Source organism: Dreissena polymorpha, chromosome 1 (assembly GCF_020536995.1).
Source record: "Dreissena polymorpha isolate Duluth1 chromosome 1, UMN_Dpol_1.0, whole genome shotgun sequence".
In the NCBI taxonomy this organism is placed as follows: domain Eukaryota; kingdom Metazoa; phylum Mollusca; class Bivalvia; order Myida; family Dreissenidae; genus Dreissena; species Dreissena polymorpha.
The window spans coordinates 16,904,342-16,927,943 of NC_068355.1; the positions used below are offsets into that span (position 1 = coordinate 16,904,342).

The 23,602-nt window shown below is 37.2% G+C and overlaps 2 protein-coding genes and 1 long non-coding RNA gene across 9 annotated transcripts in view; 1 reads left to right on the forward strand and 2 right to left on the reverse strand.

Moving 5' to 3' along the window:
• Window positions 1-23,602, forward strand: part of LOC127872723 (uncharacterized) — a 228,067-nt gene that overhangs the window by 117,025 nt on the left and 87,440 nt on the right. The gene's annotated exons all lie outside the window — the stretch shown is intronic.
• Window positions 1-23,602, reverse strand: part of LOC127872650 (density-regulated protein homolog) — a 34,446-nt gene that overhangs the window by 1,317 nt on the left and 9,527 nt on the right. For 2 of the 3 annotated variants that reach the window (XM_052415994.1, XM_052415982.1), the window contains exons 4-7: window positions 15,815-15,905; window positions 14,585-14,776; window positions 9,579-9,718; window positions 7,857-7,973 (exon numbers count right to left, since the gene is read on the reverse strand). In XM_052415994.1, coding sequence (XP_052271954.1) covers window positions 7,929-7,973; window positions 9,579-9,718; window positions 14,585-14,776; window positions 15,815-15,905 — 468 coding nt within the window. In that variant the 3' untranslated portion in view covers window positions 7,857-7,928. Of the gene's footprint in view, window positions 1-7,856; window positions 7,974-9,578; window positions 9,719-14,584; window positions 14,777-15,814; window positions 15,906-23,602 lie in introns of those variants that run through there. The other variant, XM_052415987.1, reaches the window with a different exon arrangement.
• LOC127872642 (E3 SUMO-protein ligase ZBED1-like) lies at window positions 13,772-22,229 on the reverse strand. The gene is made up of 2 exons (XM_052415974.1): window positions 18,610-22,229; window positions 13,772-14,025 (listed from the first exon to the last, which is right to left on the reverse strand). Exon 1 carries the CDS (start codon window positions 21,652-21,654, stop codon window positions 20,842-20,844), a length of 813 nt encoding a protein of 270 aa, XP_052271934.1. The 5' UTR covers window positions 21,655-22,229; the 3' UTR covers window positions 13,772-14,025; window positions 18,610-20,841.

The window sequence follows — 23,602 nt, forward strand, 5'->3', positions numbered from 1 at the left end:
TGCATATTAGGTGATTGAGAAATTTTTTTAATCCGCAATAAGACTCATTATTTAACTATGAGTATGACTCACATTTGAAATAACATAAGTTTGAGTGTTCTCAGATTGCATTGAAATGCTTTTATAAATTTCTGGCAATACCTCATAAAACAGGTGAGCTATATAGGGCCATTTCAACCCCCTTGTTCATTCTGTCCCTATTATAATTTATTTTTAAGATGGTAAAACTGAAGAGTCAAACATAATATTTTCTCAAAATCTAGGAGTCCCAAATTTAAAATGCAAGTCAATGGAAAGCATTTGTCGCATGTATTCTTGCCCTCTAGTTTTACATTTGCTGTATACCTTTATGTTAACTTTAACTCTATACAGCAATAAAGTAAATAAATTGCTACAAAGAACAACTCACAGCTTTCCATTTCTCTGGCAGAACGTCAAATAGATCGTCCTTCACGTCCCCCTGAATACATATTTCATCCTCTCCCTGTACTGTGGAGCCACAGGCAAACTTATCGGAGAAAAAACTTTGCAGCATCTTTAAGATCAATGTCTGAAAAAAACACACTCATTGACAAAGCCCATAAGCGGAGAGCATCCATCAGGAGAAGTGCTCAAACATCAGTAAAACAGACAAGAGCAAGGATGTTGTGATGTAGACTCTGGAAGCATATACTTGTCAGGGAGAATAAACAATCATTATCTATTACACCTTGAATTGTCTTGAACTTTCACCAAAGATACATTATCTGGTCATGGGAAATTATAGCCCAAATTAATAATAAAATTATCCAAGGCATTAAAATGTTAAAGGGCAAAAACAAACAAGAGGGCCAAGATGGCCCTAGTTCGCTCACCTGAGAGGAGTCAGTTCATTCAATCTTTACCTAATGTCAAACTTGAACTAGATATTGACCAGACAAACATCCCGGTCAAATTTCATCATTATTGAACCAAAACTCTGGCGTACGTGTAGGGAGTGTTTTTGTTTTTGTGAGATTTGAAATGCTGACCTATCATCAAACTTGACTGAGGTCTTTCAGCAACTTTGATAAAGAATGCTTGAGAAATGTGAATGCTAGAGTGTTTACAAACCAAATTTGGACGGACGGACAGCGTACAAAGAACAATCCTAAAACCTCACCTGAGCAATCAGGTGAGCTTACAAGAGCTGTCAGAGGACAGCGAGCTGGACTATTCGAGTGCTTGACAGTATAACGTAAGCCATCATGGGGAAATTGTTCATATTCAATAATTTATTTGACGATCTTTCAAAAATAAAAAAAGGAGGGTAGAGGGGTAGGGGGGAGAGGGGGGTATAATGTGGGGTGTGGTAATTTATTTGATGTTTAAACAAAAACAAAAAAACAAAAATTGGGGAGGGGGAAGGGGGGGTGAAAGGCGAGTATACTGTTGGGTGTGGTAATTTATTAAATTATGTTTTAAAAAAAAATTGGGGGGGGGAGGGGGGGAAGGGATTTTGTGTAGGGGCGTGGGGTATTGTTTGGGGGGGGGGGATTCCATTGTGGTATTCAGGTAAGTGTTGTTTTGTCAAAGTAATAATAAAAAGTGATCATAAATAAAGAAGTTATGGCAATTTAAGCAAAATGATCAATTACCTAAGTGTAAAGGGGGCCATAATTATGTCAAAATGCTTGATACAGTGGTCTGCTCTTGTTTATAGGTTGGGGTCATATTGGTAAACAAGTATGCAACATATAAAAGCAATATGTCAAAGGATATAGGAAATATTTGGGGCAGTACACAAACCAGTGATTTTTTTTGCTTATTTTTGTTACAGCCTGTGCCATTTGGATTGGGAAAATTAGCGCGATAAACCATGAAATTGGGAAACATTATAAATATGATTCTAAGAACAGAATTAAAATTATTAAAGTATGTTTGACAGCATTTTTATATTATAAAGTGCTAATTTAATGTGTTCTTACAATGAAGACAATGTTACCGGGGTAAGTTAATATCCTTCCACATGCATATTGAACTTGCAATAATCTATATAGATTCTTGAATATACCATTTAATCATAACCTCTTTAACAGTAAGAATTTAATTCAGTATTTTAAAACAAGGGCTGTTTGTAAAACATGCATGTCCCCCTATATGGGCTATAAGTTGTAGTAGCAGCCATTGTGTGAATACGTTTTTTGTCACTGTGAACGGTGGTGGTGGTGGTGGTGGTGTAGTAGTAGTAGTAGTAGTAGTCGTAGTAGTAGTAGTCGTAGTAGTAGTAGTAGTAGTAATCTTTTTGGAATCTCTGCTGTAAAATGAGATTTTGAATGAATTAAAGGGAGGCAAATCTGTAATAAAAAGAACATGCATAAACCGTAGTTATTTCCCTTGTTTGAACCATTGCTAAATCCTTATAATGCCTATTTCCAGTAAATGTGACCTTCACCTGTGACCTTTGACCTAGTGACCTCAAAATCAATAGGGGTCATCTGCGAGTCATGATCAATGTACCTATGAAGTTTCATGATCCTAGCCCCAAGCGTTCTTGAGTTATCATCCGGAAATCACCTGGTGGACGGACCGACATACCGACCGACCGACCGACATGAGCAAAGCAATATACCCCCTCTTCTTCGAAGGGGGGCATAAAAATTAAATATCATATGGTGAAAACATTAACAAATATTAAAAACAACAACGCTTTCGTGGTCTTGCTATGTCAATGATGTATTAAATGGAGTTTATTTCATTTCTTTACCTTTCAACATCTTGCACTTGACATTCTCCGTTCAATGCCATTTGAGTTATTTCAGTAAACTGTAAAGCGTGACAAACATAATAAAGCAGAATATGCATATGAATCTGATTATACACAGATCCACTAACAAATAAATCATATTATGTTTGTCTCTTTCCATTTTCGAACGATACTCATCTTAAATGCATTAACTTTGTGAGTACCGGTAGACTAACGCCAATGTCCCAACACTGATTTCCGTGATGCACATTCACTGTGAAGATTTCTAATAAATATTTGTTGTTTTTATCTCAAACGTTGTATTTTGCGTTAATAAACACACGCATTAAATTATTCCGTAATAACCATATGATATCCGTTGTTAATTTGAATGTTATTCATCATTTTCGCCGCTCATCGCAAATTTCTCATCTGCTTGCCGCCATCTTGGACGTGTGTAAAAACAGGCGTTTACAATCGGGATACATCGACTATCGTCGGTATCATCCGCAATATTGAGAGAGATGTGGATAGCAACGTAAAATCGTATTCGGCTAAATTCGTAAAACAATACGTAAGTCAGTTGTCGTTTGGAGACGACTCGACAAGCTCGATCGGCACTCGTTCGAAATTATTGCTAAATTACATTGTAATCTTATTGGCTTTATTGAGAAAATTTTGTCTTTTTTGGGGAAATTTTAATCAAATTTTTGGGAAAAAACGTCATTTTTTGCAATTGGGAAGCAGCCGAATATTCGGCTGTAATTTTGGGAAACAAAATTACTGTAAACTTAAACATAGATTTATCAATAATATGCATATTGCAAGTATAAAAGGGGCAATAATTATGACAAAGTGGAAAAAGGGGCCATAATTATGACAAAATGCTTGATAGAGTTGTCTGCTCTTGTTCATAGGTTGGGGTCATATTTGTAAACAAGTATGCAAAATATGAAAGCAATACGTCAAGGGACACTGAAAATAATTGGGGTAGTACGAAAACTTTTAACATTTGCACGCTAACAGAACGAAACGGAAATGTCGATGCTGGGGCGAGTAAGATAGCTCCACTATATATATTTCATATATAATAGTCAAGCTTAAAAGTGTGTTCCACCGATCTCAGTCATTTTCCAACTTGTCCAAGAAATCAATAAAACCAATGTATTGACTAAGTTTCATGATCATTAGGCAAAATATGTGACTTCCATAGTGTTTGATCACAAGGTTTCTTTCTATATAGTCACATAAGGAAAACTGCCCCACCCTGGCAGCCAGGGGGGATTCGGGGGTGGGGGGGGAGGGCACGGGGGATGGTTTGGGTGGAGTCTATTGTGGTATGTCAGGTAAGAGTAGTTTTGTCAAAGTATCAATCAAATCTAATCATAAATAAAGACGTTATGGCAATTTTAGCAAAATTTAATAATTTGACCTTGAGAGTCAAGGTCATTCAAAGGTCAAGGTAAAATTCAACTTGCCAGGTACAGTAACCTCATTATAGCATGAAAGTATTTGAAGTTTGAAAGCAATAGCCTTGATACTTAAGAAGTAAAGTGGATTTAAACACAAAATTTAACCATATATTCAAAGTTACTAAGTCAAAAAAGCGCCATAATGCCGTAAAAATGACAACCAGAGTTATGCAACTTGTCCTTTTACTGTACCCTTATGATTGTTTGCGAGTGTTCCAAGTATGAAAGCAATATCTATGAAACTTTGGGGGTAAAGTGGACCAAAACACAAAACTAAACCAAATTTTCAATTTTCTAAGTGTAAAGGGCCCATAATTCCGTCCAAATGCCAGTCAGAGTTACATAACTTTGCCTGCACAGTCCCCTTATGATAGTTAATAAGTGTTGCAAGTATGAAAGCAATAGCTTTGATACTGTAGGAATAAAGTGGACCGAAACACAAAACTTAACCAAATTTTCGATTTTCTAAGTATAAAAAGGGCACATAATTCTGTCCAAATGCCAGTCAGAGTAACATTACTTTGCCTGCACAGTTCCCTTATGATAGTTAGTAAGTGTTGCAAGTATGAAAGCAATAGCTTTGATACTTACGGAATAAAATGGACCTAAACACAAAACTTAACCAAAATTTTCAATTTTCTAAGTATAAAAAGGGCACGTAATTCTGTCAAACTGCACGCCAGAGTTATTTAACTTTGCCTGCCCAGTCCCCTCATGATAGTAAGTAAGTGTACCAAGTTTGAATGCAATAGCATTGATACTTTGAGAAAAGTGGACCTAAACGCAAAACTTAACCAAAATTTTCAATTATCTAAGTATAAAAAGGGCACATTATTCTGTTAAAATGCACGCCAGAGTTATCTAACTTTGCCTGCCCAGTCCTCTCATGATAGTAAGTAAGTGTACCAAGTTTGAATGCAATAGCATTGATACTTTCTGAGAAAAATGGACCTAAACGCAAAACTTAACCGGACGCCGACGCCAACGCCGACGCCAAGGTGATGACAATAGCTCATAATTTTTTTTCAAAAAATAGATGAGCTAATAAAATAAACATGTGATGTCTGAAAATTTTGCAAACTTTCAATGCCAGTTTCTATCTGTAAATGTGTGCCCTATTTAAATTACAATGATGTGCCATCAATTTCCATACATATGAGATCAAGTCCCACTTTATCTTAATCAGTCTATGCATGTAAATACCTTCAACTTCCTACAGAATACATATATAAGCAACCTTGCTCTTGCCTTAGTCTTAATTTTATGTCAACAAACATACCTACTAGTATTTGTCAATTGAATTGCTGTGTTTGGGTTTATGCTAAGGAGAAAAGTTGTGTTTGTTGTGCAAAGAAAATAGGGTAGATAGGTTACCGCAACTTTGTTTGGTAACATTTTACAAAACACCACTTATTTTCCAATAAGCTCCTTTTAGACTATAGACCATAAGTTTCTGTTCAGTATCGAGTAAATGCTTTGACTGACAATAATGCTAGTAGGTTTGATTGTTACTTTGAAAGAAAGGAAGACGATTTTTAGGTCAAAATTCAAGGTCAGAGACATTGTATAAAACAATTAGTGTTGACACTTTATTTTGAGAATGCTTTGACCTACAATCATGCACACTGGAATAGTGGTTACTTTTAGGAAGGAAATTATTTTCTTTATAAAACCAAGTAAAAGGCCTCATGAGCTTGTTTAAAGAATTTTTTTCTGCATTACATTTTGAGTACACTTTAACCTAATGATCATCTAATTTGGGGTGTTTGTTACTAAGAATAGAAATTGGCCTTTTGATTTTGAGGTCAACAGGTCAAGGTCAAAGGGGCTTTTAACAATGTTTCTGCAAAAAATCTTGTGAACACTATCAGCAATAAATTTAAAATGGAATATTACTTACTTCGGAGAAAGAAAAGATGCAAATAAAGTTTGAGGTCAAAGGTTGAGGTCTCAAGGGCTTGTATCATGAAATGTGTTTCCGCAAAATGTCCAAATAATGCTTTGTCCAATGATCATCTATATTTTTTTCTTTTGTATCTTAATTTAGAAGTTTACATGTTTTTCAATCATATTACAGTGGTTGGTTAAACAATTAATACCTTTTCCTATGTTAGCTGGTTCACAAGTACTAGGTGCCAACATTTATGCTGTAAACTAACAACAGCCCCTCTTGAATCAGAGCTAGGGGTAGAATGGTCATAAAAAGGATTTGGGCCGCTTTCTGAGAAAACTGGGCTTAATGCATGTGCGTAAAGTGTCGTCCCAGATTAGCCTGTGCAGTCTGCATAGGCTAATCAGGGACGCCACTTTCCACTTTTACTTATTTAGTTTCAAATGAAGTCCCTCCTTACCGAAAATTAAGTTTAGGCAGAAAGTGTAGTTCCTGATTAGCCTAGTGCAGACTGCACTGGCCTAATCTGGGAGGACACTTTACACACATGCATTATGCCCAGTTTTCTCAAAACACGAAATTTTTTGTTGATGCTTGGATGGAAAGATAGCTATACATTTTTAGGTTAACAGGTTTAAGACCAAGCTCACATGAGGTAAACATGACAAGGGCTGTTTGTAAAACACGCATGCCCCACATATGGGCTGTCAGTTGTAGTGGCAGCCATTGTGTGAATACGATATTTGTCACTGTGACCTTGACCTTTGACCTAGTGACCTAAAAATCAATAGGGATCATTTGCCAGTGATGATCATTGAACCTATGAAGTTTCATGATCCTAGGCCTAAGCGTTCTTGAGTTATCATCCGGAAACCATCTGGTGGATGGACGGACCGACCGACCTACCAACATGAGCAAAACAATATACCCCCTCTTCTTCGAAGGGGGGAATAAAAATCGTTTCCAAACAATATCTAGAGAATTTTTGGGAACCAGTTTCATATTACACATATGGCAGAGAAGGCAACTGTCTATAGGACCCACAAATTTAAGGGTCCCCATGAGACCATGAAAAAGTATATAATTGTTCTTTCTTACTAAGCCATACCTAATGACTTAACATGAGGGTATTTTAGCAAAATTTTATATCTATAAAAGAGCATTGTCACATTTTATGTCTTGCCAGCTTTGGCAATGATAGGCTAATTTAAACGAGTGAAATCAACTCAGCACTGGCATTCTAAAAGGCACTTGGTCAACTAGGGGCCGGAAAAGTTTCACTGCCTTTGGGCCTCCATGGTGCTTACCGTAATCCCGCACTGTTAGAAACACATAAATAAGTATATACCCAATTAGTTTTGATGAAGTCTGGACCCTTATTAACTGCATTAATATACAAGAGCACCCCATTACAGGTGCCACGCTCGGCTGCGAAAGCTTGTCAGATTTTTTTTTAGGTCACAGTGACCTTGACCTTTGACCTAGTGACCCAAAAAGGGGTGTGGCGTGTAGAACTCATCAAGATGCATCTACATATGAAGTCTCAAAGTTGTAGGTGGAAGCACTTTGATGTTAGAGGAAAATGTCAAGGTTTTGGCACAGCGGACAACGAGCTGGCTATGACAATACCTCGGGTTTTCTTCGAAAACAGCCGAGCTAAAAATTAATTAAGCAGATATGATGAAATGTAGCCAATATTATTGAAATACCAAAAATTTGGGTCGGCACAAAAACTAGGGTTAACACAGGTTAGTGGAAACAAACCAAAAAACATAAGAAGAATATCCTCACGGTTTTCCATTAAATAATTTTATTTTAATTGATTTAATATTAAACAAAAGTCTTTTATGACTTGTCCTTGTCATTTCTTGATTTCCCCAACATCGTCAATATCATCTTCACTTATCTGAAAGCAAAAAACAAGCATTAGTACTTGTTCATAATTATAATATAAGAGTATTAAAATACAAGATGTTAAGTGCCAATCATTCAATTCTTAAATATCCTTTGCAGGGGTGGGGAATTTCTACATGGGACTTAAGTCGTTTATTAGTATTTATATTGAGTGTTATTGTGATGACTAATTAACAAAAGGCTCGCACAAAGCATGCTACATGTTCATCATGTTTATGTCATACATGAGAAAGGCGCAGTTTGCAATACTTGCTTGTCTTCACAACTTATGGAGCTATGAATCTTTCCACATTTCATAGCTGGTGGCAATTTTTTATGCTTAAAAGATTAATTTTTTTAAAGTTCAATTATATGTGAGTCAATTCTACCATTATTGATATGCTTGCTTATTTACAGGAATAAACTCACTGTGCAAAACTGTTATTGTTTTTATCCAAATTTTTCAAAGTAAATAAATGATGTTCCTTACATTCAACAATTATTGTAAGAAAAATGATCTGTTTTAAATTTAATTACATGCAATAACATGAGAAAAGACAAGCAGATAACTTTATATTTAGGTAGCCTCTTACAAATAAGACATAAAACAATATACTTCTTGTTATATTTCACCCATTTATCTAACACAGATAATCCTTGGTACATCCATTGAACTTGATAATGGCACTGCTTATTTAGTAATTTTATCTGGGACCGAATCTGATGAAGGATTCAGTTTGAACATATTTACTGATTTAACAATAACAAACCAACACTAAACAAAGTTTATTTCTCAGCAGCCTATATTTACCTGTATTTATATAAAGCTGGTACTTATTTGTATCAATCTCAATAACATATGATGATAAACCTTGGTATAGTCATTTCAGAATTTCAAAGCTATCAATACTAAAGTCAACCTTTTTAAATTTTATTAAATGCTTTACAATATTATTTATAAATTTCTTTTCATTTATGGGCAGAAAAATCTAAAATTGCTCAGTTAGTCACTATACTATTTGAACCTCAACGGGGGAACATTTGATGTATGCAGATGACGTAAAACTTTAAACATTTGAATTATGTTCAGTCATTTTTTATTTTTGTTGCATTACAATTATTGGCATTATCAGATCTATAAACTGTTTAATACAATCATTGTAGATAAATTAACAAATATAAACAAATCCTTCCATGGTAAAACCTATGCATATTAAGTCATTGAGAAATTTTTAAAATCCGCAAATAAGACTCATTATTTTACTATGAGTATGACTCACATTTGAAATAACATGTGTTTGAGTGTTCTCAGATTGCATTGAAACGCTTTTATAAATTTCTGGCAATACCTCATAAAACAGGTGAGCTTTATAGGGCCATTTCAACCCTCTTGTTCATTCTGTCCCTATTATTAATTATTTTTTAAGATGGTAAAACTGAAGAATCAAATATAATATTTTCTTAAAATCTAGGAGTCCCAAATTTAAAATGCAAGTCAATGGAAAGCATTTGTCGCATGGATTCTTGCCCTCTAGTTTTACATGTGCTGTATACCTTTATGTTAACTTTAACTCTAAACAGCATTAAAGTAAATAAATTGCTACAAAGAACAACTCACAGCTTTCCATTTCTCTGGCAGAATGTCAAATAGATCGTCCTTCACGTCCCCCTGGATACATATTTCATCCTCTCCCTGTACTGTGGAGCCACAGGCAAACTTATTGGAGAAAAACTTTGCAGCATCTTTAAGATCAATGTCTGAAAAAAAACACACTCATTGACAAAGCCCATAAGCGGAGAGCATCCATCAGTTTCAGTGACATTTGTGTTGTTGGTTTATATGCATACTTATGCGAAACAAAGTTGACAAACCCTTTTAGGAGAAGTCCTCAAACATCAGTAAAACAGACAAGAGCAAGGATGTTCTGATATAGACTCTGGAAGCATATACTTGTCAGGGAGAATAAACAATCGTTATCTATTACACCTTGAATTGTTGTCTTGAACTTACACCAAAGAGACATTATCTGGTCATGGGAATAATAGCCCAAATTAATAGTAAAATTCTCCAAGGCATTAAAATGTTTAAGGGCAAAAACAAACAAGAGGGCCAAGATGGCCCTAGTTCGCTCACCTGAGAGGAGTCAGTTCTTTCAATCTTTACCTAATGTCAAACTTGACCTAGATATTGACCAGACAAACATCCTGGTCAAGTTTCATCATTATTGAACCAAAACTCTGGCGTACATGTAGGGAGTGTTTTTGTTTTTGTAAGATTTGAAATGGTGACCTATCATCAAACTTGACTGAGATCTTTCAGCAATTTTGATAAAGAATGCTTGAGAAATGTGAATGCTAGAGTGTTTACAAACCAAATGTGGACGGACAACGGACAAAGAACAATCCTAAAACCTCACCTGAGCAATCAGGTGAGCTAACAAGAGCTGTCAGATGACAGCGTGCTCGACTATTCGACTATATAATGTGGGGTGTGGTAATTTATTAACTGATGTTTAAAAAAAAAGGGGGGGGGGGGGATTCTGGGTAAGGGCGTGGGGTATTGTTTGGGTGGAATCCATTGTGGTATTCAGGTAAGTGTTGTTTTGTCAAAGTAATAATAAAAAGTGATCATAAATAAAGAAGTTATGGCAATTTAAGCAAAATGTTCAATTATCTAAGTGTAAAAGGGGCCATAATTATGTCAAAATGCTTGATACAGTGGTCTGCTCTTGTTTATAGGTTGGGGTCATGTTGGTAAACAAGTATGCAACATATAAAAGCAATATGTCTAAGGATATAGGAAATATTTGGGGTAGTACACAAACTTAAACATAGATTTATCAATAATATGCATATTCTAAGTATAAAAGGGGCAATAATTATGACGAAGTGGAAAAGGGGCCATAAATATGTCAAAATGCTTGATACAGTGGTCTGCTCTTGTTTATAGGTTGGGGTCATGTTGGTAACCAAGTATGCAAAATATGAAAGCAATATGTCAAGGGCACAATGAAAATTATTGGGGTAGTACGAAAACTACGGTAGCCGGGGTGAGTAAGATATATTTCATATATAATAGTCGAGCTAAAAAGTGTGTTCCAGCGATCTGAGTGATTTTCCAACTTGTCCAAGAAATCAATAAAGCCAATGTATTGACTAAGTTTCATGATGATTAGGCAAAATATGTGACTTCCATAGTGTTCGATCACAAGGTTTCTCTCTATATAGTCACATAAGGAAAACTGCCCCAACCCCCTGGCAGCCATGTTTATTGACCCATCAGGACCATTTGCAAACTCAACTGAGATATATATAAAACCAATCTTTTTACCAAGTTTCATGATGATTTGGCAAAAAATGTGACTTTTAGTGTTCACAAGCTTTTTTTACTATATAAAAATAAGAAAACTGCCCCCCCGGCAGACATGTTATTCAACTGACCGGAACCAACTGAACTCTCGTATCAAGGAAACAAATCGTCTGACCAAATTTCATGAAAATAAGGCAAAAAATGTGACTTCTAGAGTGTTCACATGTTTTCACTATATACATATAGAGAAAAATGATCTACTGGCGTCCATGTTTTTTCGTTTTTTCACCGATCTCGACCATTTTACTATATAAATATAAGAAAACTGCCCCCCCCCCACCCCGGCAGACATGTTATTCAACTGACTGGAACCATTTTCCAACTCAACTCTCGTATCAAGGAAACAAATGTTCTGACCAAATTTCAAATTTCATGAAAATTGGGCAAAACATGTGACTTCTAGAGTGTTGACATGTTTTCACTATATACTAATAGAGAAAAATGACCCACTGGCGTCCATGTTTTTTCACCGATCTCAATCATTTTCAAACTCGTCCGACATATCAATAAAACCAATGTTTTGATTAACTTTCATGATGATTGGGCAAAAATTGTGACTTCTAGAGTGTTTACAAGGATTCTCTATAGCCATGAAAGGAAAACTGCCCCGCCTACTCTCGGCCATGTTTTTCAACGGACCGTAACCACTTTTGAACTCAACCAACATATCATTAAGACAGACATTTAGACAAAGTTACATGAAGATTGGGCATTTAATGTGACTTCTACAGTGTTTACAAGCTTTTCTTTTTTTTGACCTAGTGACCTAGTTTTTGACCCAGCATGACCCAGTTTCGAACTTCGATTGAGATATCATTGGGACACATTTTCTGACCAAGTTTCATGAAGATTGGACAATAAATGTGGTCTCTAGAGTGTTTACGAACAAATGTGGATGGACGGACGACGGACGGACGGACGACAGTCAAACACCGGTCACAAAAGCTCCCCTGAGCAATCAGGTGAGCTTAAAAAAACATCCAACCTCGAATAACAATTAACACCAAAATGATACACAAATCTACACTGTATTATTATGAAAACGTTAATAATCAAAGGGGAGTAACTACTGTAAACTTAAATGCAATATTTAGAAGAGTTGTCTCGCATGTTACATGACCTTAATTTATGATTGTTCACAAGCCTTTTTACTATAAAAATATAAGAAAAACTTCGCCGACCCCCTGGCAACCATGTTTTTCAATGGACCGGAACCATTTTCAAACTTAAAGTCACTATCTCGCTCACCAATACATACGGCTACTGTATTATGCTATATAAAAACATTCGACAACAAGTAGTACCATACGATGGTTAATTACAATAGGAAGACCCTAAAAACAAGTAACATTGATGTAAAAACGTTATATTACAAGCATTCGGCAAGTTTTAAGCATCTAAATATCTAAATATCGTTCCACGATGTAATCTACTTTCGCTTTCGAGTCAGGATTGGATTCATTCGGGTTGCGTTCATTTGCATAATTTATACAAGCCATTTTCGCATTCGCTAAGTTCCAGTTACCCAGAATTCATTTTGATTTCATAGAATGATTATTCATGAGAGCTACGTCATGCTTCTGACGCTTACCGTATCCAATCTCGTGTTGGCCCGTAAATGTTCGGATATTTCACGGGAGATATAAATGGAATCATTTGTGGCCACAAAAAAATACAAACGAGCATTTTGTATCTCGCTAAATCAATTCTACCAGACAACATCTAACGTTGAAATTTTGCATTTTGCTAAAAGGAACATTGATTTTTTTATGGGTTAGCTTTATTTAACCAAATATTCGATATTTTTTAGCGTGATTGTTACTTTAAGTCACGTATCTAGGAAACAAAAGTTCTGACAAAATTTCATGAAATTTGGGCCAAGAGTGTTGACATGTTTTCACTATATACATATAGAGAAAAATGCCCCGCCCACTGGTGGCCATGTTTTTTCACCGATCTGGACCATTTTCGAACTCGTCTGAGAAATCAATAAAACCCATGTTTTGACCAACTTTCATGATGATTGGGCAAAAATTGTGACTTCCAGAATGTTTACAAGGTTTCTCTATAGCCAAATAAGGAAAATTGCCCCACCCACTGGCGGCCATGTTTTTCAATGGACTGGAACCATTTTTGAACTCAACCAACATATCATTAAGACAAACATTTTGACAAAGTTACATGAAGATTGGGCATGAAATGTGACTTCTACAGTGTTTACAAGTTTTTTCCTTTTTTTTGACCTAGTTACCTAGTTTTTTGACCCCGCACGACAAATTTTCGATATCGACCGAGATTTTATTGGGACAAAGCTTCTGACCAAGTTTCATTAAGATCAGACAATAAATGTGGCCTCTAGAGTGTTTACGAACAAATGTTAACGGACGGACGGATGACGGACAAAGACCGGTCACAAAAGCTAAAAACTAAAGTACTTTGCATTCACATAACCACCTTTTTTACGAACAACTGATAAGTAATAACATGATAAAATTTCTTTTATAAACAAGATGTGTTTGAGAAACACAATGTCCCCCTATATGATGTTTGACCTTGTAGGATGACCTTGACCTTGACCCTTCACCACTCAAAATGTGCAGCTCCTTGAGATACACACGCATTTCAAATATAAAATTGCTAGCTTCAATATTGCAGAAGTGACATTACATGCGCAATTTTGACCCATATACTTGACCTTGAAGAATGACCTTGACCTTGACCTTTCACCACTCAAAATGTGCAGCTCCATGAGATACACATGCATGCCAAATATCAAGTTGCTATCTTCAATATTGCAAAAGTATTCATAAAATGAGCGATTTTGGCCACCTATATTTGACCTCTGACCTTGAAGGATGACCTTGACCTTTCACCACTCAAAATGTGCAGCTTCATGAGATACACATGCATGCCAAATATGAAGTTGCTATCTTCAATATAGCAAAAGTAATTGCAAAATGTTAAAGTTGGCGCAAACAGACAGACAGACAGACAGACCAACCAACCAACCAACAGACAGGGCAAAAACAATATGTCCCCCACTACTATAGTGGGTGACAAAAAAAAAAAGCTCTTAAATTGTAGAGTAATTGGTTAGATTTTAACAACTATTAAACTTACAAATACATTGGCACAAAATATGTCTTTAATTTGTTTAGCATATAATTTATTAGTATAATGCAAAACCAAGCAATAGCAATATGGGATCTTAAAGCAGTATAACTTATACCAGTGATGCAAGCTGCTGCACTTACCATAAGAGGCAAGTCCAATAACAATGGTGATTGTTTTCTTTTTGCCTCGTTTTGAAGTTCCGACTTTTATACCGGTTGGCTCAGACTTCTTCTTTGCTTTCACGGTGCCTTTGCCACCCCGTGTCTGTCGCTTCTTCTTCTCGCTGTCATCTGCCTCCCCACCACCACCCCCACCACCCTCACCATCATCATCTATAAGTAATGAAAGAATTAGCAAAACATGAGATGTGTTTGTCAGAAACACAATGCCCCTACTGTGCTGCTTTGAAGCCATATATTTGACCTTTCACCTTGAAGGATGACCTTGACCTTTCCCCACTTAAATGTGCAGCTCCATGAGATACACATGTATGCCAAATATCAAATTGCTATCTTCAATAATACAAAAGTTATTGCAAAACTTTAACCTTGCTATTGCAAAACTTTAACCAAGGTTAAAGTTTTGGGACAGAATGACAGACAGACAGAATGACAGACAGACAGGCCAAAAACAATACACCCCCAATCACTCATTAGGGGGAATAAAAATTAATGTTTGTATTGTATGTGGTTATTTTGATTGCTTACAGTTTTTAACAGTCAGTGAGTCAGTGCTCAGTTAACCCTTTCCCACTCAGAAGCAAAGTGCAAACAGCACTTTGCACTCACAATCTGTTCAGGTTTTATGCTGTTTGCTGCTCATAAGTATTTAAGGGTTGAAAATGAAGCCTTTTAAACTTTAATCTAGTTAGAAAGGTCTTAAATTAAATGTAACTTTTAGGGGGCTACAAAAGCATCAAAATATGTATCTAACTGGTTAAGGGTTAACCTACTAACACTTTTCCTGGTTAATATGGTTGACCAGTACTTAGTGCACATCATGACATCAACTGTCAACTGCCATACCTGAATCAGAGATATTCTGAGAAAAGTCGTATCCATTATTTCACAACCAATTTACTTGCACATAAGTTACGTATCCAGACTGGGGTTACAAAAAGTTAACCTAAGCTTTGTAGGTCAGCAATTAAATTGTTTACAAATCAACAATGTGTTTATATAATGTGCTTACTAATATGAATGACAAGATCTAAATCAGTAACATACAATGTAAGTAACATATAATGATTTCAGAAACAATTTTTGCAGCAGTGTAATGAATATATGCTAATCCCCTTATAGATGGAAAACTGATCTAGTGTTATTGAAACCTCATACATGTAACATAAAGTACTTTATATATTATTGTACCTTTTACGGACACTATCTTTCCAAATTCGTCTGGAAGGTTTGACTCAAGCCATTTCTTGCACTTTTCATAGTTTGGATAGAACTCACAGTACTGTAATATAAAACAGACATACATTAATGTAGATGTTTGAATACCGACATTTTAATAACTTACAACTTATAATAAACAAGAGTGCCAAACTGTCACATGATACACCTGTTTGAAGGTTTTGGACATCACCTAGACACAACTTCTGACCAAATTTGGGGAAGATCAGATGAAAACTACTTCAATTAGACTCGACTAATGGGGTTGTTTACCCTCGGGACTTCGGTTAAAAAACCATTGCCTGAGCGCACTGCTTTACATAGATACTCTGCGTTATAACGGTCGAAAACGGCCATATGGTCAACCCGATTTTTCTGGGCTGTACCATAAATATAATCGGGTACTTTGCAGTGTTGGTGCGGTGCTTAAATAAATATATAATAATTTAAAACCATCTTTACTTATAACATTTACAGCGTTAAATATAATCAAGATACTTAACACAAGAATCTTTGCATATAAAACTATGCTAAAAGAGGAGATTTTCTATTGGTTGACTGTATTTTGAAAACATGGCGCTGATTACTTCAATTAAAGAGTGGACACCATGCTATATGCTTGAAATGTGACCTCGTGATCTAGTTTTTGACCCAACATGACCCATATTTTAACTTGACCTAGATATCATGTAGACATAACTTCTAACCAAAATTTGGTGAAGATCTGATGAAAACTACTTCAATTAGAGAGCGGACACCATGCTAAATGCTTGAAATGCACTAAGTGACCTAGTGACTTGATTTTTGACCCCAAATGACCCATATTTGAACTTGACATAGATATCATTTAGACACAACTTCTCACCAAATTTGGTAAAGATCGGATGAAAACTACTTGAATTAGAGGGCAGACACCATGCTAAATCCTTGAAATGCACTTAGTGACCCCATGACCTAGTTTTTGACCCGGCATGACCCATATTCAAACTTGACCTAGATATTGTCTAGATACAACTTCTGATCAAATTTGGTGAAGATCTGATGAAAACTACTTAAATTAGAGAGCTGACACCATGCTAAATCCTTTAAATGCAATAAATGACCCCGTGACCTAGTTTTTGACCCAGCAATACCAATATTCGAACTTGATCTAGATATTGTCTGGATACAACTTCTGACCAAATTTGAAGAAGATCGGATGAAAACTACTTCAATTAGAGAGCGGACACCATTCTAAATGCATAATAAGCACTAAGTGACCTCGTGACCTAGTTTTTCTACCGGCATGACCCATATTTTAACTTGACCTAGATATTGTCTAGATACAACTTCTGACCAAATTTGGTGTAGATCGAATGAAAACTATTTAAATAAGAGAGTGGACACCATGCTAAATCCTTGAAATGCACTTAGTGACCCCGTGACCTAGTTTTTGACCAGGCATGTTCCATATTTAGTCATGACCCAGATATTGTCTACATACAACTTCTGACCATGTTTGATTAAGATCGAATGAAAACTATTTGAAATAAAGAGTGGAAACTGCTGTGGCCACCGCCGCCCAACCGACAACCCACACACCCACCCACCGGACGCCCGCCAAAGGTGAAACTATAATACGTCCCATTTTGAAAAACAGGCCTATAAAAAGAGGAACGCAATGGTCAAAGATAGATAACCCTAAAAATATTGTAAATGTGTTTAGAAACAAGATTTTAAGAATTTTGTTGTATTCAACAATACATTATACATGACAATTATAAACCTCTGGGTCATGTGGTTACATTTGTTTTCACCATCTCATCTATTTAAAGTCTGGATGTCCAATCCTACCTAGGAAGTTGAATGGAAAGATTTTAAAAACTTTAAAAAAGAGTCACACATTGACAATTCCTCATAAATTTCATTGAAATCTGTCTGATGGTTAGGAATAGTTTGAATCAAACTGTTGATGTCAGACAAAACAAAATGCCTGATGGCCAGCAAACAGAATTAAATACATTTAATACAAAACAAGAGCTGTGTGAGTGAAACACAATGCCCCCTACTGCGCCGCTTTGAAGCCATATATTTTACCTTTGACCATGAAGGATGGCCTAGACCTTTCACCACTCAAAATGTGCAGCTCCATGAGATAAGCATGCATGCCAAATATGGAGTTGCTATCTTCAATATTGCAAAATTTGACCTTTGACCTTGACAGATGACCTTGACCTTTCACCACTCAAAATGTGCAGCTCCATGAGATACGCATGCATGCCAAATATCGAGTTGCTATCTCTAATATTGCAAAATTTGACCTTGACCTTGAAAGATGACCTTGACCTTTCAGCACTCAAAATGTGCAGCTCCATGAGATACACATGCATGCCAAATATCAAGTTGCTATCTTCAATATTGCAAAATTTTGACCTTAGACCTTGAAGGATGACCTTGACTTTGACCTTTCACCACTCAAAATGTGCAGCTGCATGTGATACACATGCATGCCAAATATCAAGTTGCTATCTTCAATATTGCAAAATTTTGACCTTAGACCTTGAAGGATGACCTTGACTTTGACCTTTTACCACTCAAAATGTGCAGCTGCATGTGATACACATGCATGCCAAATATCGAGATGCTATCTTCAATATAGCAAAATTTGACCTTCGACCTTGAAGGATGACCTTGACCTTTCACCACTCAAAATGTGCAGCTCCATGAGATATGCATGAATGCCAAATATCAAGTTGCTATCTTCAATATTGCAAAATTTGACCTCTGACCTTGAAGGATGACCTTGACCTTTCACCACTCAAAATGTGCAGCTCCATGAGATACACATGCATGCCAAATATCAAGTTACCATCTTCAATATTGCAAAATTTGACCTTTGACCTTAACCTTTCAGTTGAAGGATGACCTTGACCTTAACCTTAATACATACACATGCATGCCAAATATCAAGTTGCTATCTTCAATATTGCAAAAGTTATGGGCAATGTTAAAGTTTTCGGACGGACGGACGGACAGACTGACGGACGAACAGACAGACTGACCAACAGACAGACGGACAGTTCAACAAGAGCACCGCATAACAGGTGCCACGCTTGGCTGCAAAAGCTTGTTAAAATTTTTTTTTGAGGTCGCAGTGACCTTGACATTTGACCTAGTGACCCAAAATGGGTGTGGCATGTAGAACTCATCAAGGTGCATCTACATATGAAGTTTCAAAGTTGTAGGTGGAAGCACTTTGATTTTAGAGCCAATGTAAAGGTCTTATCACGACGCCGGCGGACGGCGGACAACAAGCAGGCTATGACAATACCTCGGGTTTTCTCCTAAAACAGCCTCGCTAAAAACTAGGGATGGCAAACCTAGGCAAATCCGTAACCGGTTAACCTGTTTTGATATTCGAGCGGTTAACCGGTCAACCGCCTGTCTTTGTACCACATAAAAAACAACATCCGAAAAACGTACGAGTTTATAAACAATTTTTTTATATGCTAGTCGGTGAACTGTGATATTTCTTTGTTGTAATATTAGCTTCATGTCATTTACACATAATTATTGTTCTACATCTCGATCAATAAAAGCTAGTGCAGAATTTGAATTGTGTTGTGTTTTATTAACACCCATTATTCTTTAAGAATTACATGCATTAACAGTGTGCCGATTAATAACAATTGTCAATTAGCGTAAATATATTTTGCAACGGGCAAAGCGTAAAAGTTTGCAATAGTTGTTAAAACAACAGTGATCGGGTGTAATCAGTGTCACGCTTTATTGATTTTATCAAGAAATGGTAGTCAAAACAATGGCATACTTCACGGCACGTGTTAATTGTGACACATCATGTGTTAATGCAATAAAGACAACAAACAAACACAAATGTTCATGTTTTTTTTTTTCATTTGATTCATCATAATTAATCGTAGTTCACATGTTTGAATGTTAATCATTACAATTTATTGCATGAAAGTGAATATGAAAGCATACACCAAAATAATATGCAAGTATTGCGAACAAAGTTCTGGATAAAACAACAACAACAGGCATATAACACAACATGAATCCTTTACCACCTTTATAACTCACATGTCCTTACACTCGTCACTGTATGCTGGCACAACGTTCTTGTTAAAAAATATGATGTGGTCTACGAGATCTGCGGCTAGCCTGTTTCGTAGCGTGTTGAGAAGATACGCTCAGATGGGACGGATGTAGCGGGAATAGCAAGAATCTTCTTCACGATTAGGGCTATTCTTGGGAACCGATTTTCATTCGCTTTCCACCAGTCGAGTGGGTCGCCTTCTTCATCTTGTGGTTCAAGGAGGTATGACTTTAGCTCATCCGTCTGTTTCTTGGCAGGATTGGCAATCATGAATGCCAGCTTCCGGCGTTTCGATGGGGCAGGTTTACATTCGGCACTGTTTTCTGTGTGCGTCTTGAGGGGTAGTTCGTCTAAAAGATTTTCTAGCGCCTCGATTGCTGCATTCTTCATGTCACTTTCAAGGAACCCAAGTGTTTTGTGGCGGATGTCGAGGAGTGACGCTAGAATTAGCAGTGAGGTGGCAGTTTTCTGAGAGTATGGCTGAAACCTCGTAATGAGCTGCTCACGCAATAACTCCTTCGCCTTCTTGACCGTGGTGCTCTCTTCTGCAGTTGGTGGCAGGACAGTGCTCAATAGCGAACATACAATAGGTTATGTATCAGAGCAAGACACATCACGTTCTTCACATAAGTATGTCGTTGTGTCTGCAAAGTGCTTTAGCAACACTGACAAATCACGGATAGTGTCCCATTCCTCATCTTTCAAGAGCATACCGGTTCCAGCCTTTTTGGTGACGTTTTCGTCCAGCATTATGTCCATAATAACGCGCCGCTGCTCATACAATCTCTCTAGCATTGCCAGCGTTGAATTCCAACGTGTGATTACATCCTGCACAAGTTCATGCTGTGGTACATTGAGGAGTGGCTGTCTTCGTCGAAACTCTGCGGTGACTGTGGTGGAGTGCTTAAAATGCCCAACTAGTTTCCGGCATCTGGATACAGTCTTGGATACATCGCGGTATATCAAAAACAGGTTTGATACACAGTTGGAATGTGTGTTCAAAACACCCAATGTCAGTCCATTCCTCACATATGGCACCTGCAGCTTCCATGTTGCGGGCATTGTCGTGAACACACGCGTTTATTTTGCCAGTCAATTCAAATTCGGACACACACTCTTTGAGTCTGTTGGCTAGATTAGTTCCCGTGTGGCGTTCTGGCATAGCTCTTGTCAGCAGCACGTTGGCATCCATCTCCCAGCCATCTGTTATATGGTGTTCCGTGACGGTGATGAAACTTTCACACGACGTTGACGTCCACGTGTCAGTTGTGATCGCCGCTCCGGAGATGCTCTTAAGTCTCTCTACGAGACTGGCCTTTTCATCCCCATAGCGTTTGTTGATGCGCGCTCGGATGGTGTTCATGGATGGCATGCTGTAGTTTGGTGTTGCAGTCTTCATTAAGTTCCGGAATCCCTCTGCCTCTACTATGGACAGAGGAACATAGTCCTTGACCACCATGTCAACGATAGCGCTTGTAATTGACTCGCTTTCTGAGCCAGTCATCTTTTTCGGAGTATTTACATAGCAGTCCAGTGATGTCTGCTTTACTGGAGATGGCTCACATCGAAATTCAGAGGGGTGTTTAAATCTCATGTGATTACGGAGATTGGATGTACCCCCATGCAAAGACAGTGTCGTTGGGCATAGTATGCATGTAGCTGATTTCTTGTCAGCAGCCCGTTTGAAAAAATTCCAGGCATCTGATGATAGAGGCATGATTATAGATTGTCACTTTACTTTTTAAATACGTGCTATCTGAACAAGTTCGACTGACTTTATACTGAATATTCACGTTGATGTACTATTTATAAAAAAGAACATATCGCAGTCAAATATGCTAATTGACAAGCCTAATTGGTCGGTTTATAATTTAAATTTATCAATATTTGAATAATTGAAACACAATAGACTGTAAAGTGCTAAACAAACACACTGCAGAGTAGGTGCTAATTGCTCGTGTGCCTGCTCATGAATCCGCTGCACCCCGTTGGTTTACAACTCTAATCGCTTTTATATCCACAGGGGGGCATCACGGGGTGGTAATTGCCAATAATTTGCGATCAGATCAGCGGATTAGCCAATACAGTGAAATGAAGTAAAACAAAACTAACGAATTGAGCATTTATTTCGTTCAACAAAAAAATGCGTTTTCTGCGAGAGTAACCGAATATTAATTTTGTAATCAGTTAACCTCCTTAAGAAACGCATAACCGGTTAACCGATTAACCGTTGCCATCCCTACTAAAAACTATATGCCACCCTTCAGGGGCATAAAAAAGTTATGGGGAAAGTTTAAGTTTTTGGACGGACAGACAGATGCCATATATTTGCCCTTTGACCTTGAAGGAGGACCTTGACCTTCCACCTTTCAAAATGTGCAGCTCCATGAGATACACATGCATGCCAAATATCAAGTTGCTATCTTCAATATTGAACAAGATGGCCCTAGTTCGCTCACCTGAGAGGAGTCGGTTCATTCAATCTTTACCAAATGTCAAACTTGACCTAGATATTGTCCAGACAAACATCCTGGTCAAGTTTCATCATTATTTCATCTGCGAGTCATGATCAATATATCTATGAAGTTTCATGATCCTATGCGTAAGCATTCTTGAGTTATCCAGAAACCATTTTTCTAAGTTGAGTCACCGTGACCTTGACAGCCATTGAGTGAATACCTTATTTGGCACTGTGACCTTGACCTTTGACCTAGTGACCTGATAATCAATAGGGGTCATCTGCGAGTCATGATCAATATACCTATGAAGTTTCATGAATCTAGGCATAAGCGTTCTTGAGTTATCATCCAGAAACTATTTTACTATTTCAGGTCACCGTGACCTTGACCTTTGACCTAGTGACCTGAAAATCAATAGGGGTCATCTGAGAGTCATGATCATTGTACCTATGAAGTTTCATGACCCTAGGCTTAAGCGATCTTGAGTTATCATCCAGAAACCATTTTACTATTTCAGGTCACCGTGACCTTGACCTTTGACCTAGTGACCTGAAAATCAATAGGGGTCATCTTTGAGTCATGATCAATGTACCTATTAAGTTTCATGATCCTAGGCATAAGCGTTCTTGAGTTATCATCTGGAAACCATTTTACTATTTCAGGTCACCGTGACCTTGACCTTTGACCTAGTGACCTGAAAATCAATAGGGGTCATCTACGAGTCATGATCAATGTACATATGAAGTTTCATGATCCTTGGCATAAGCGCTCTTGAGTTATCATCCTGAAACCATCTGGTGGATGGACAGACCGACATGAGCAAAATCATATACCCCCTCTTCTTCAAAAGGGGGGGGGGGGCATAATGAGAAAACTGCCCCCCTCCCAGCAGCCATGTTATTCAACTGACCGGAACCGTTTTTGAACTCAACTCTCGTATCAAGGAAACAAATGTTCTGAGAAAATTTCATGAAAATTGGGCAAAAATTTTGACTTCTGCTGTGTTCACATGTTTTCACTATATACTGTAGAGAAAAATGCCCCGCCCACTGGAGACCATGTTTTTTCACCAATCCCGACCATTTTCAAACTTGTCTGAGATATCAATAAAACCAAAGTTTTGACCAACCTTCATGATGATTGGGCAAAAATTGTGACTTCTAGAGTGTTTACAAGATTTCTCAATAGCCAAATAGGGAAAACTGC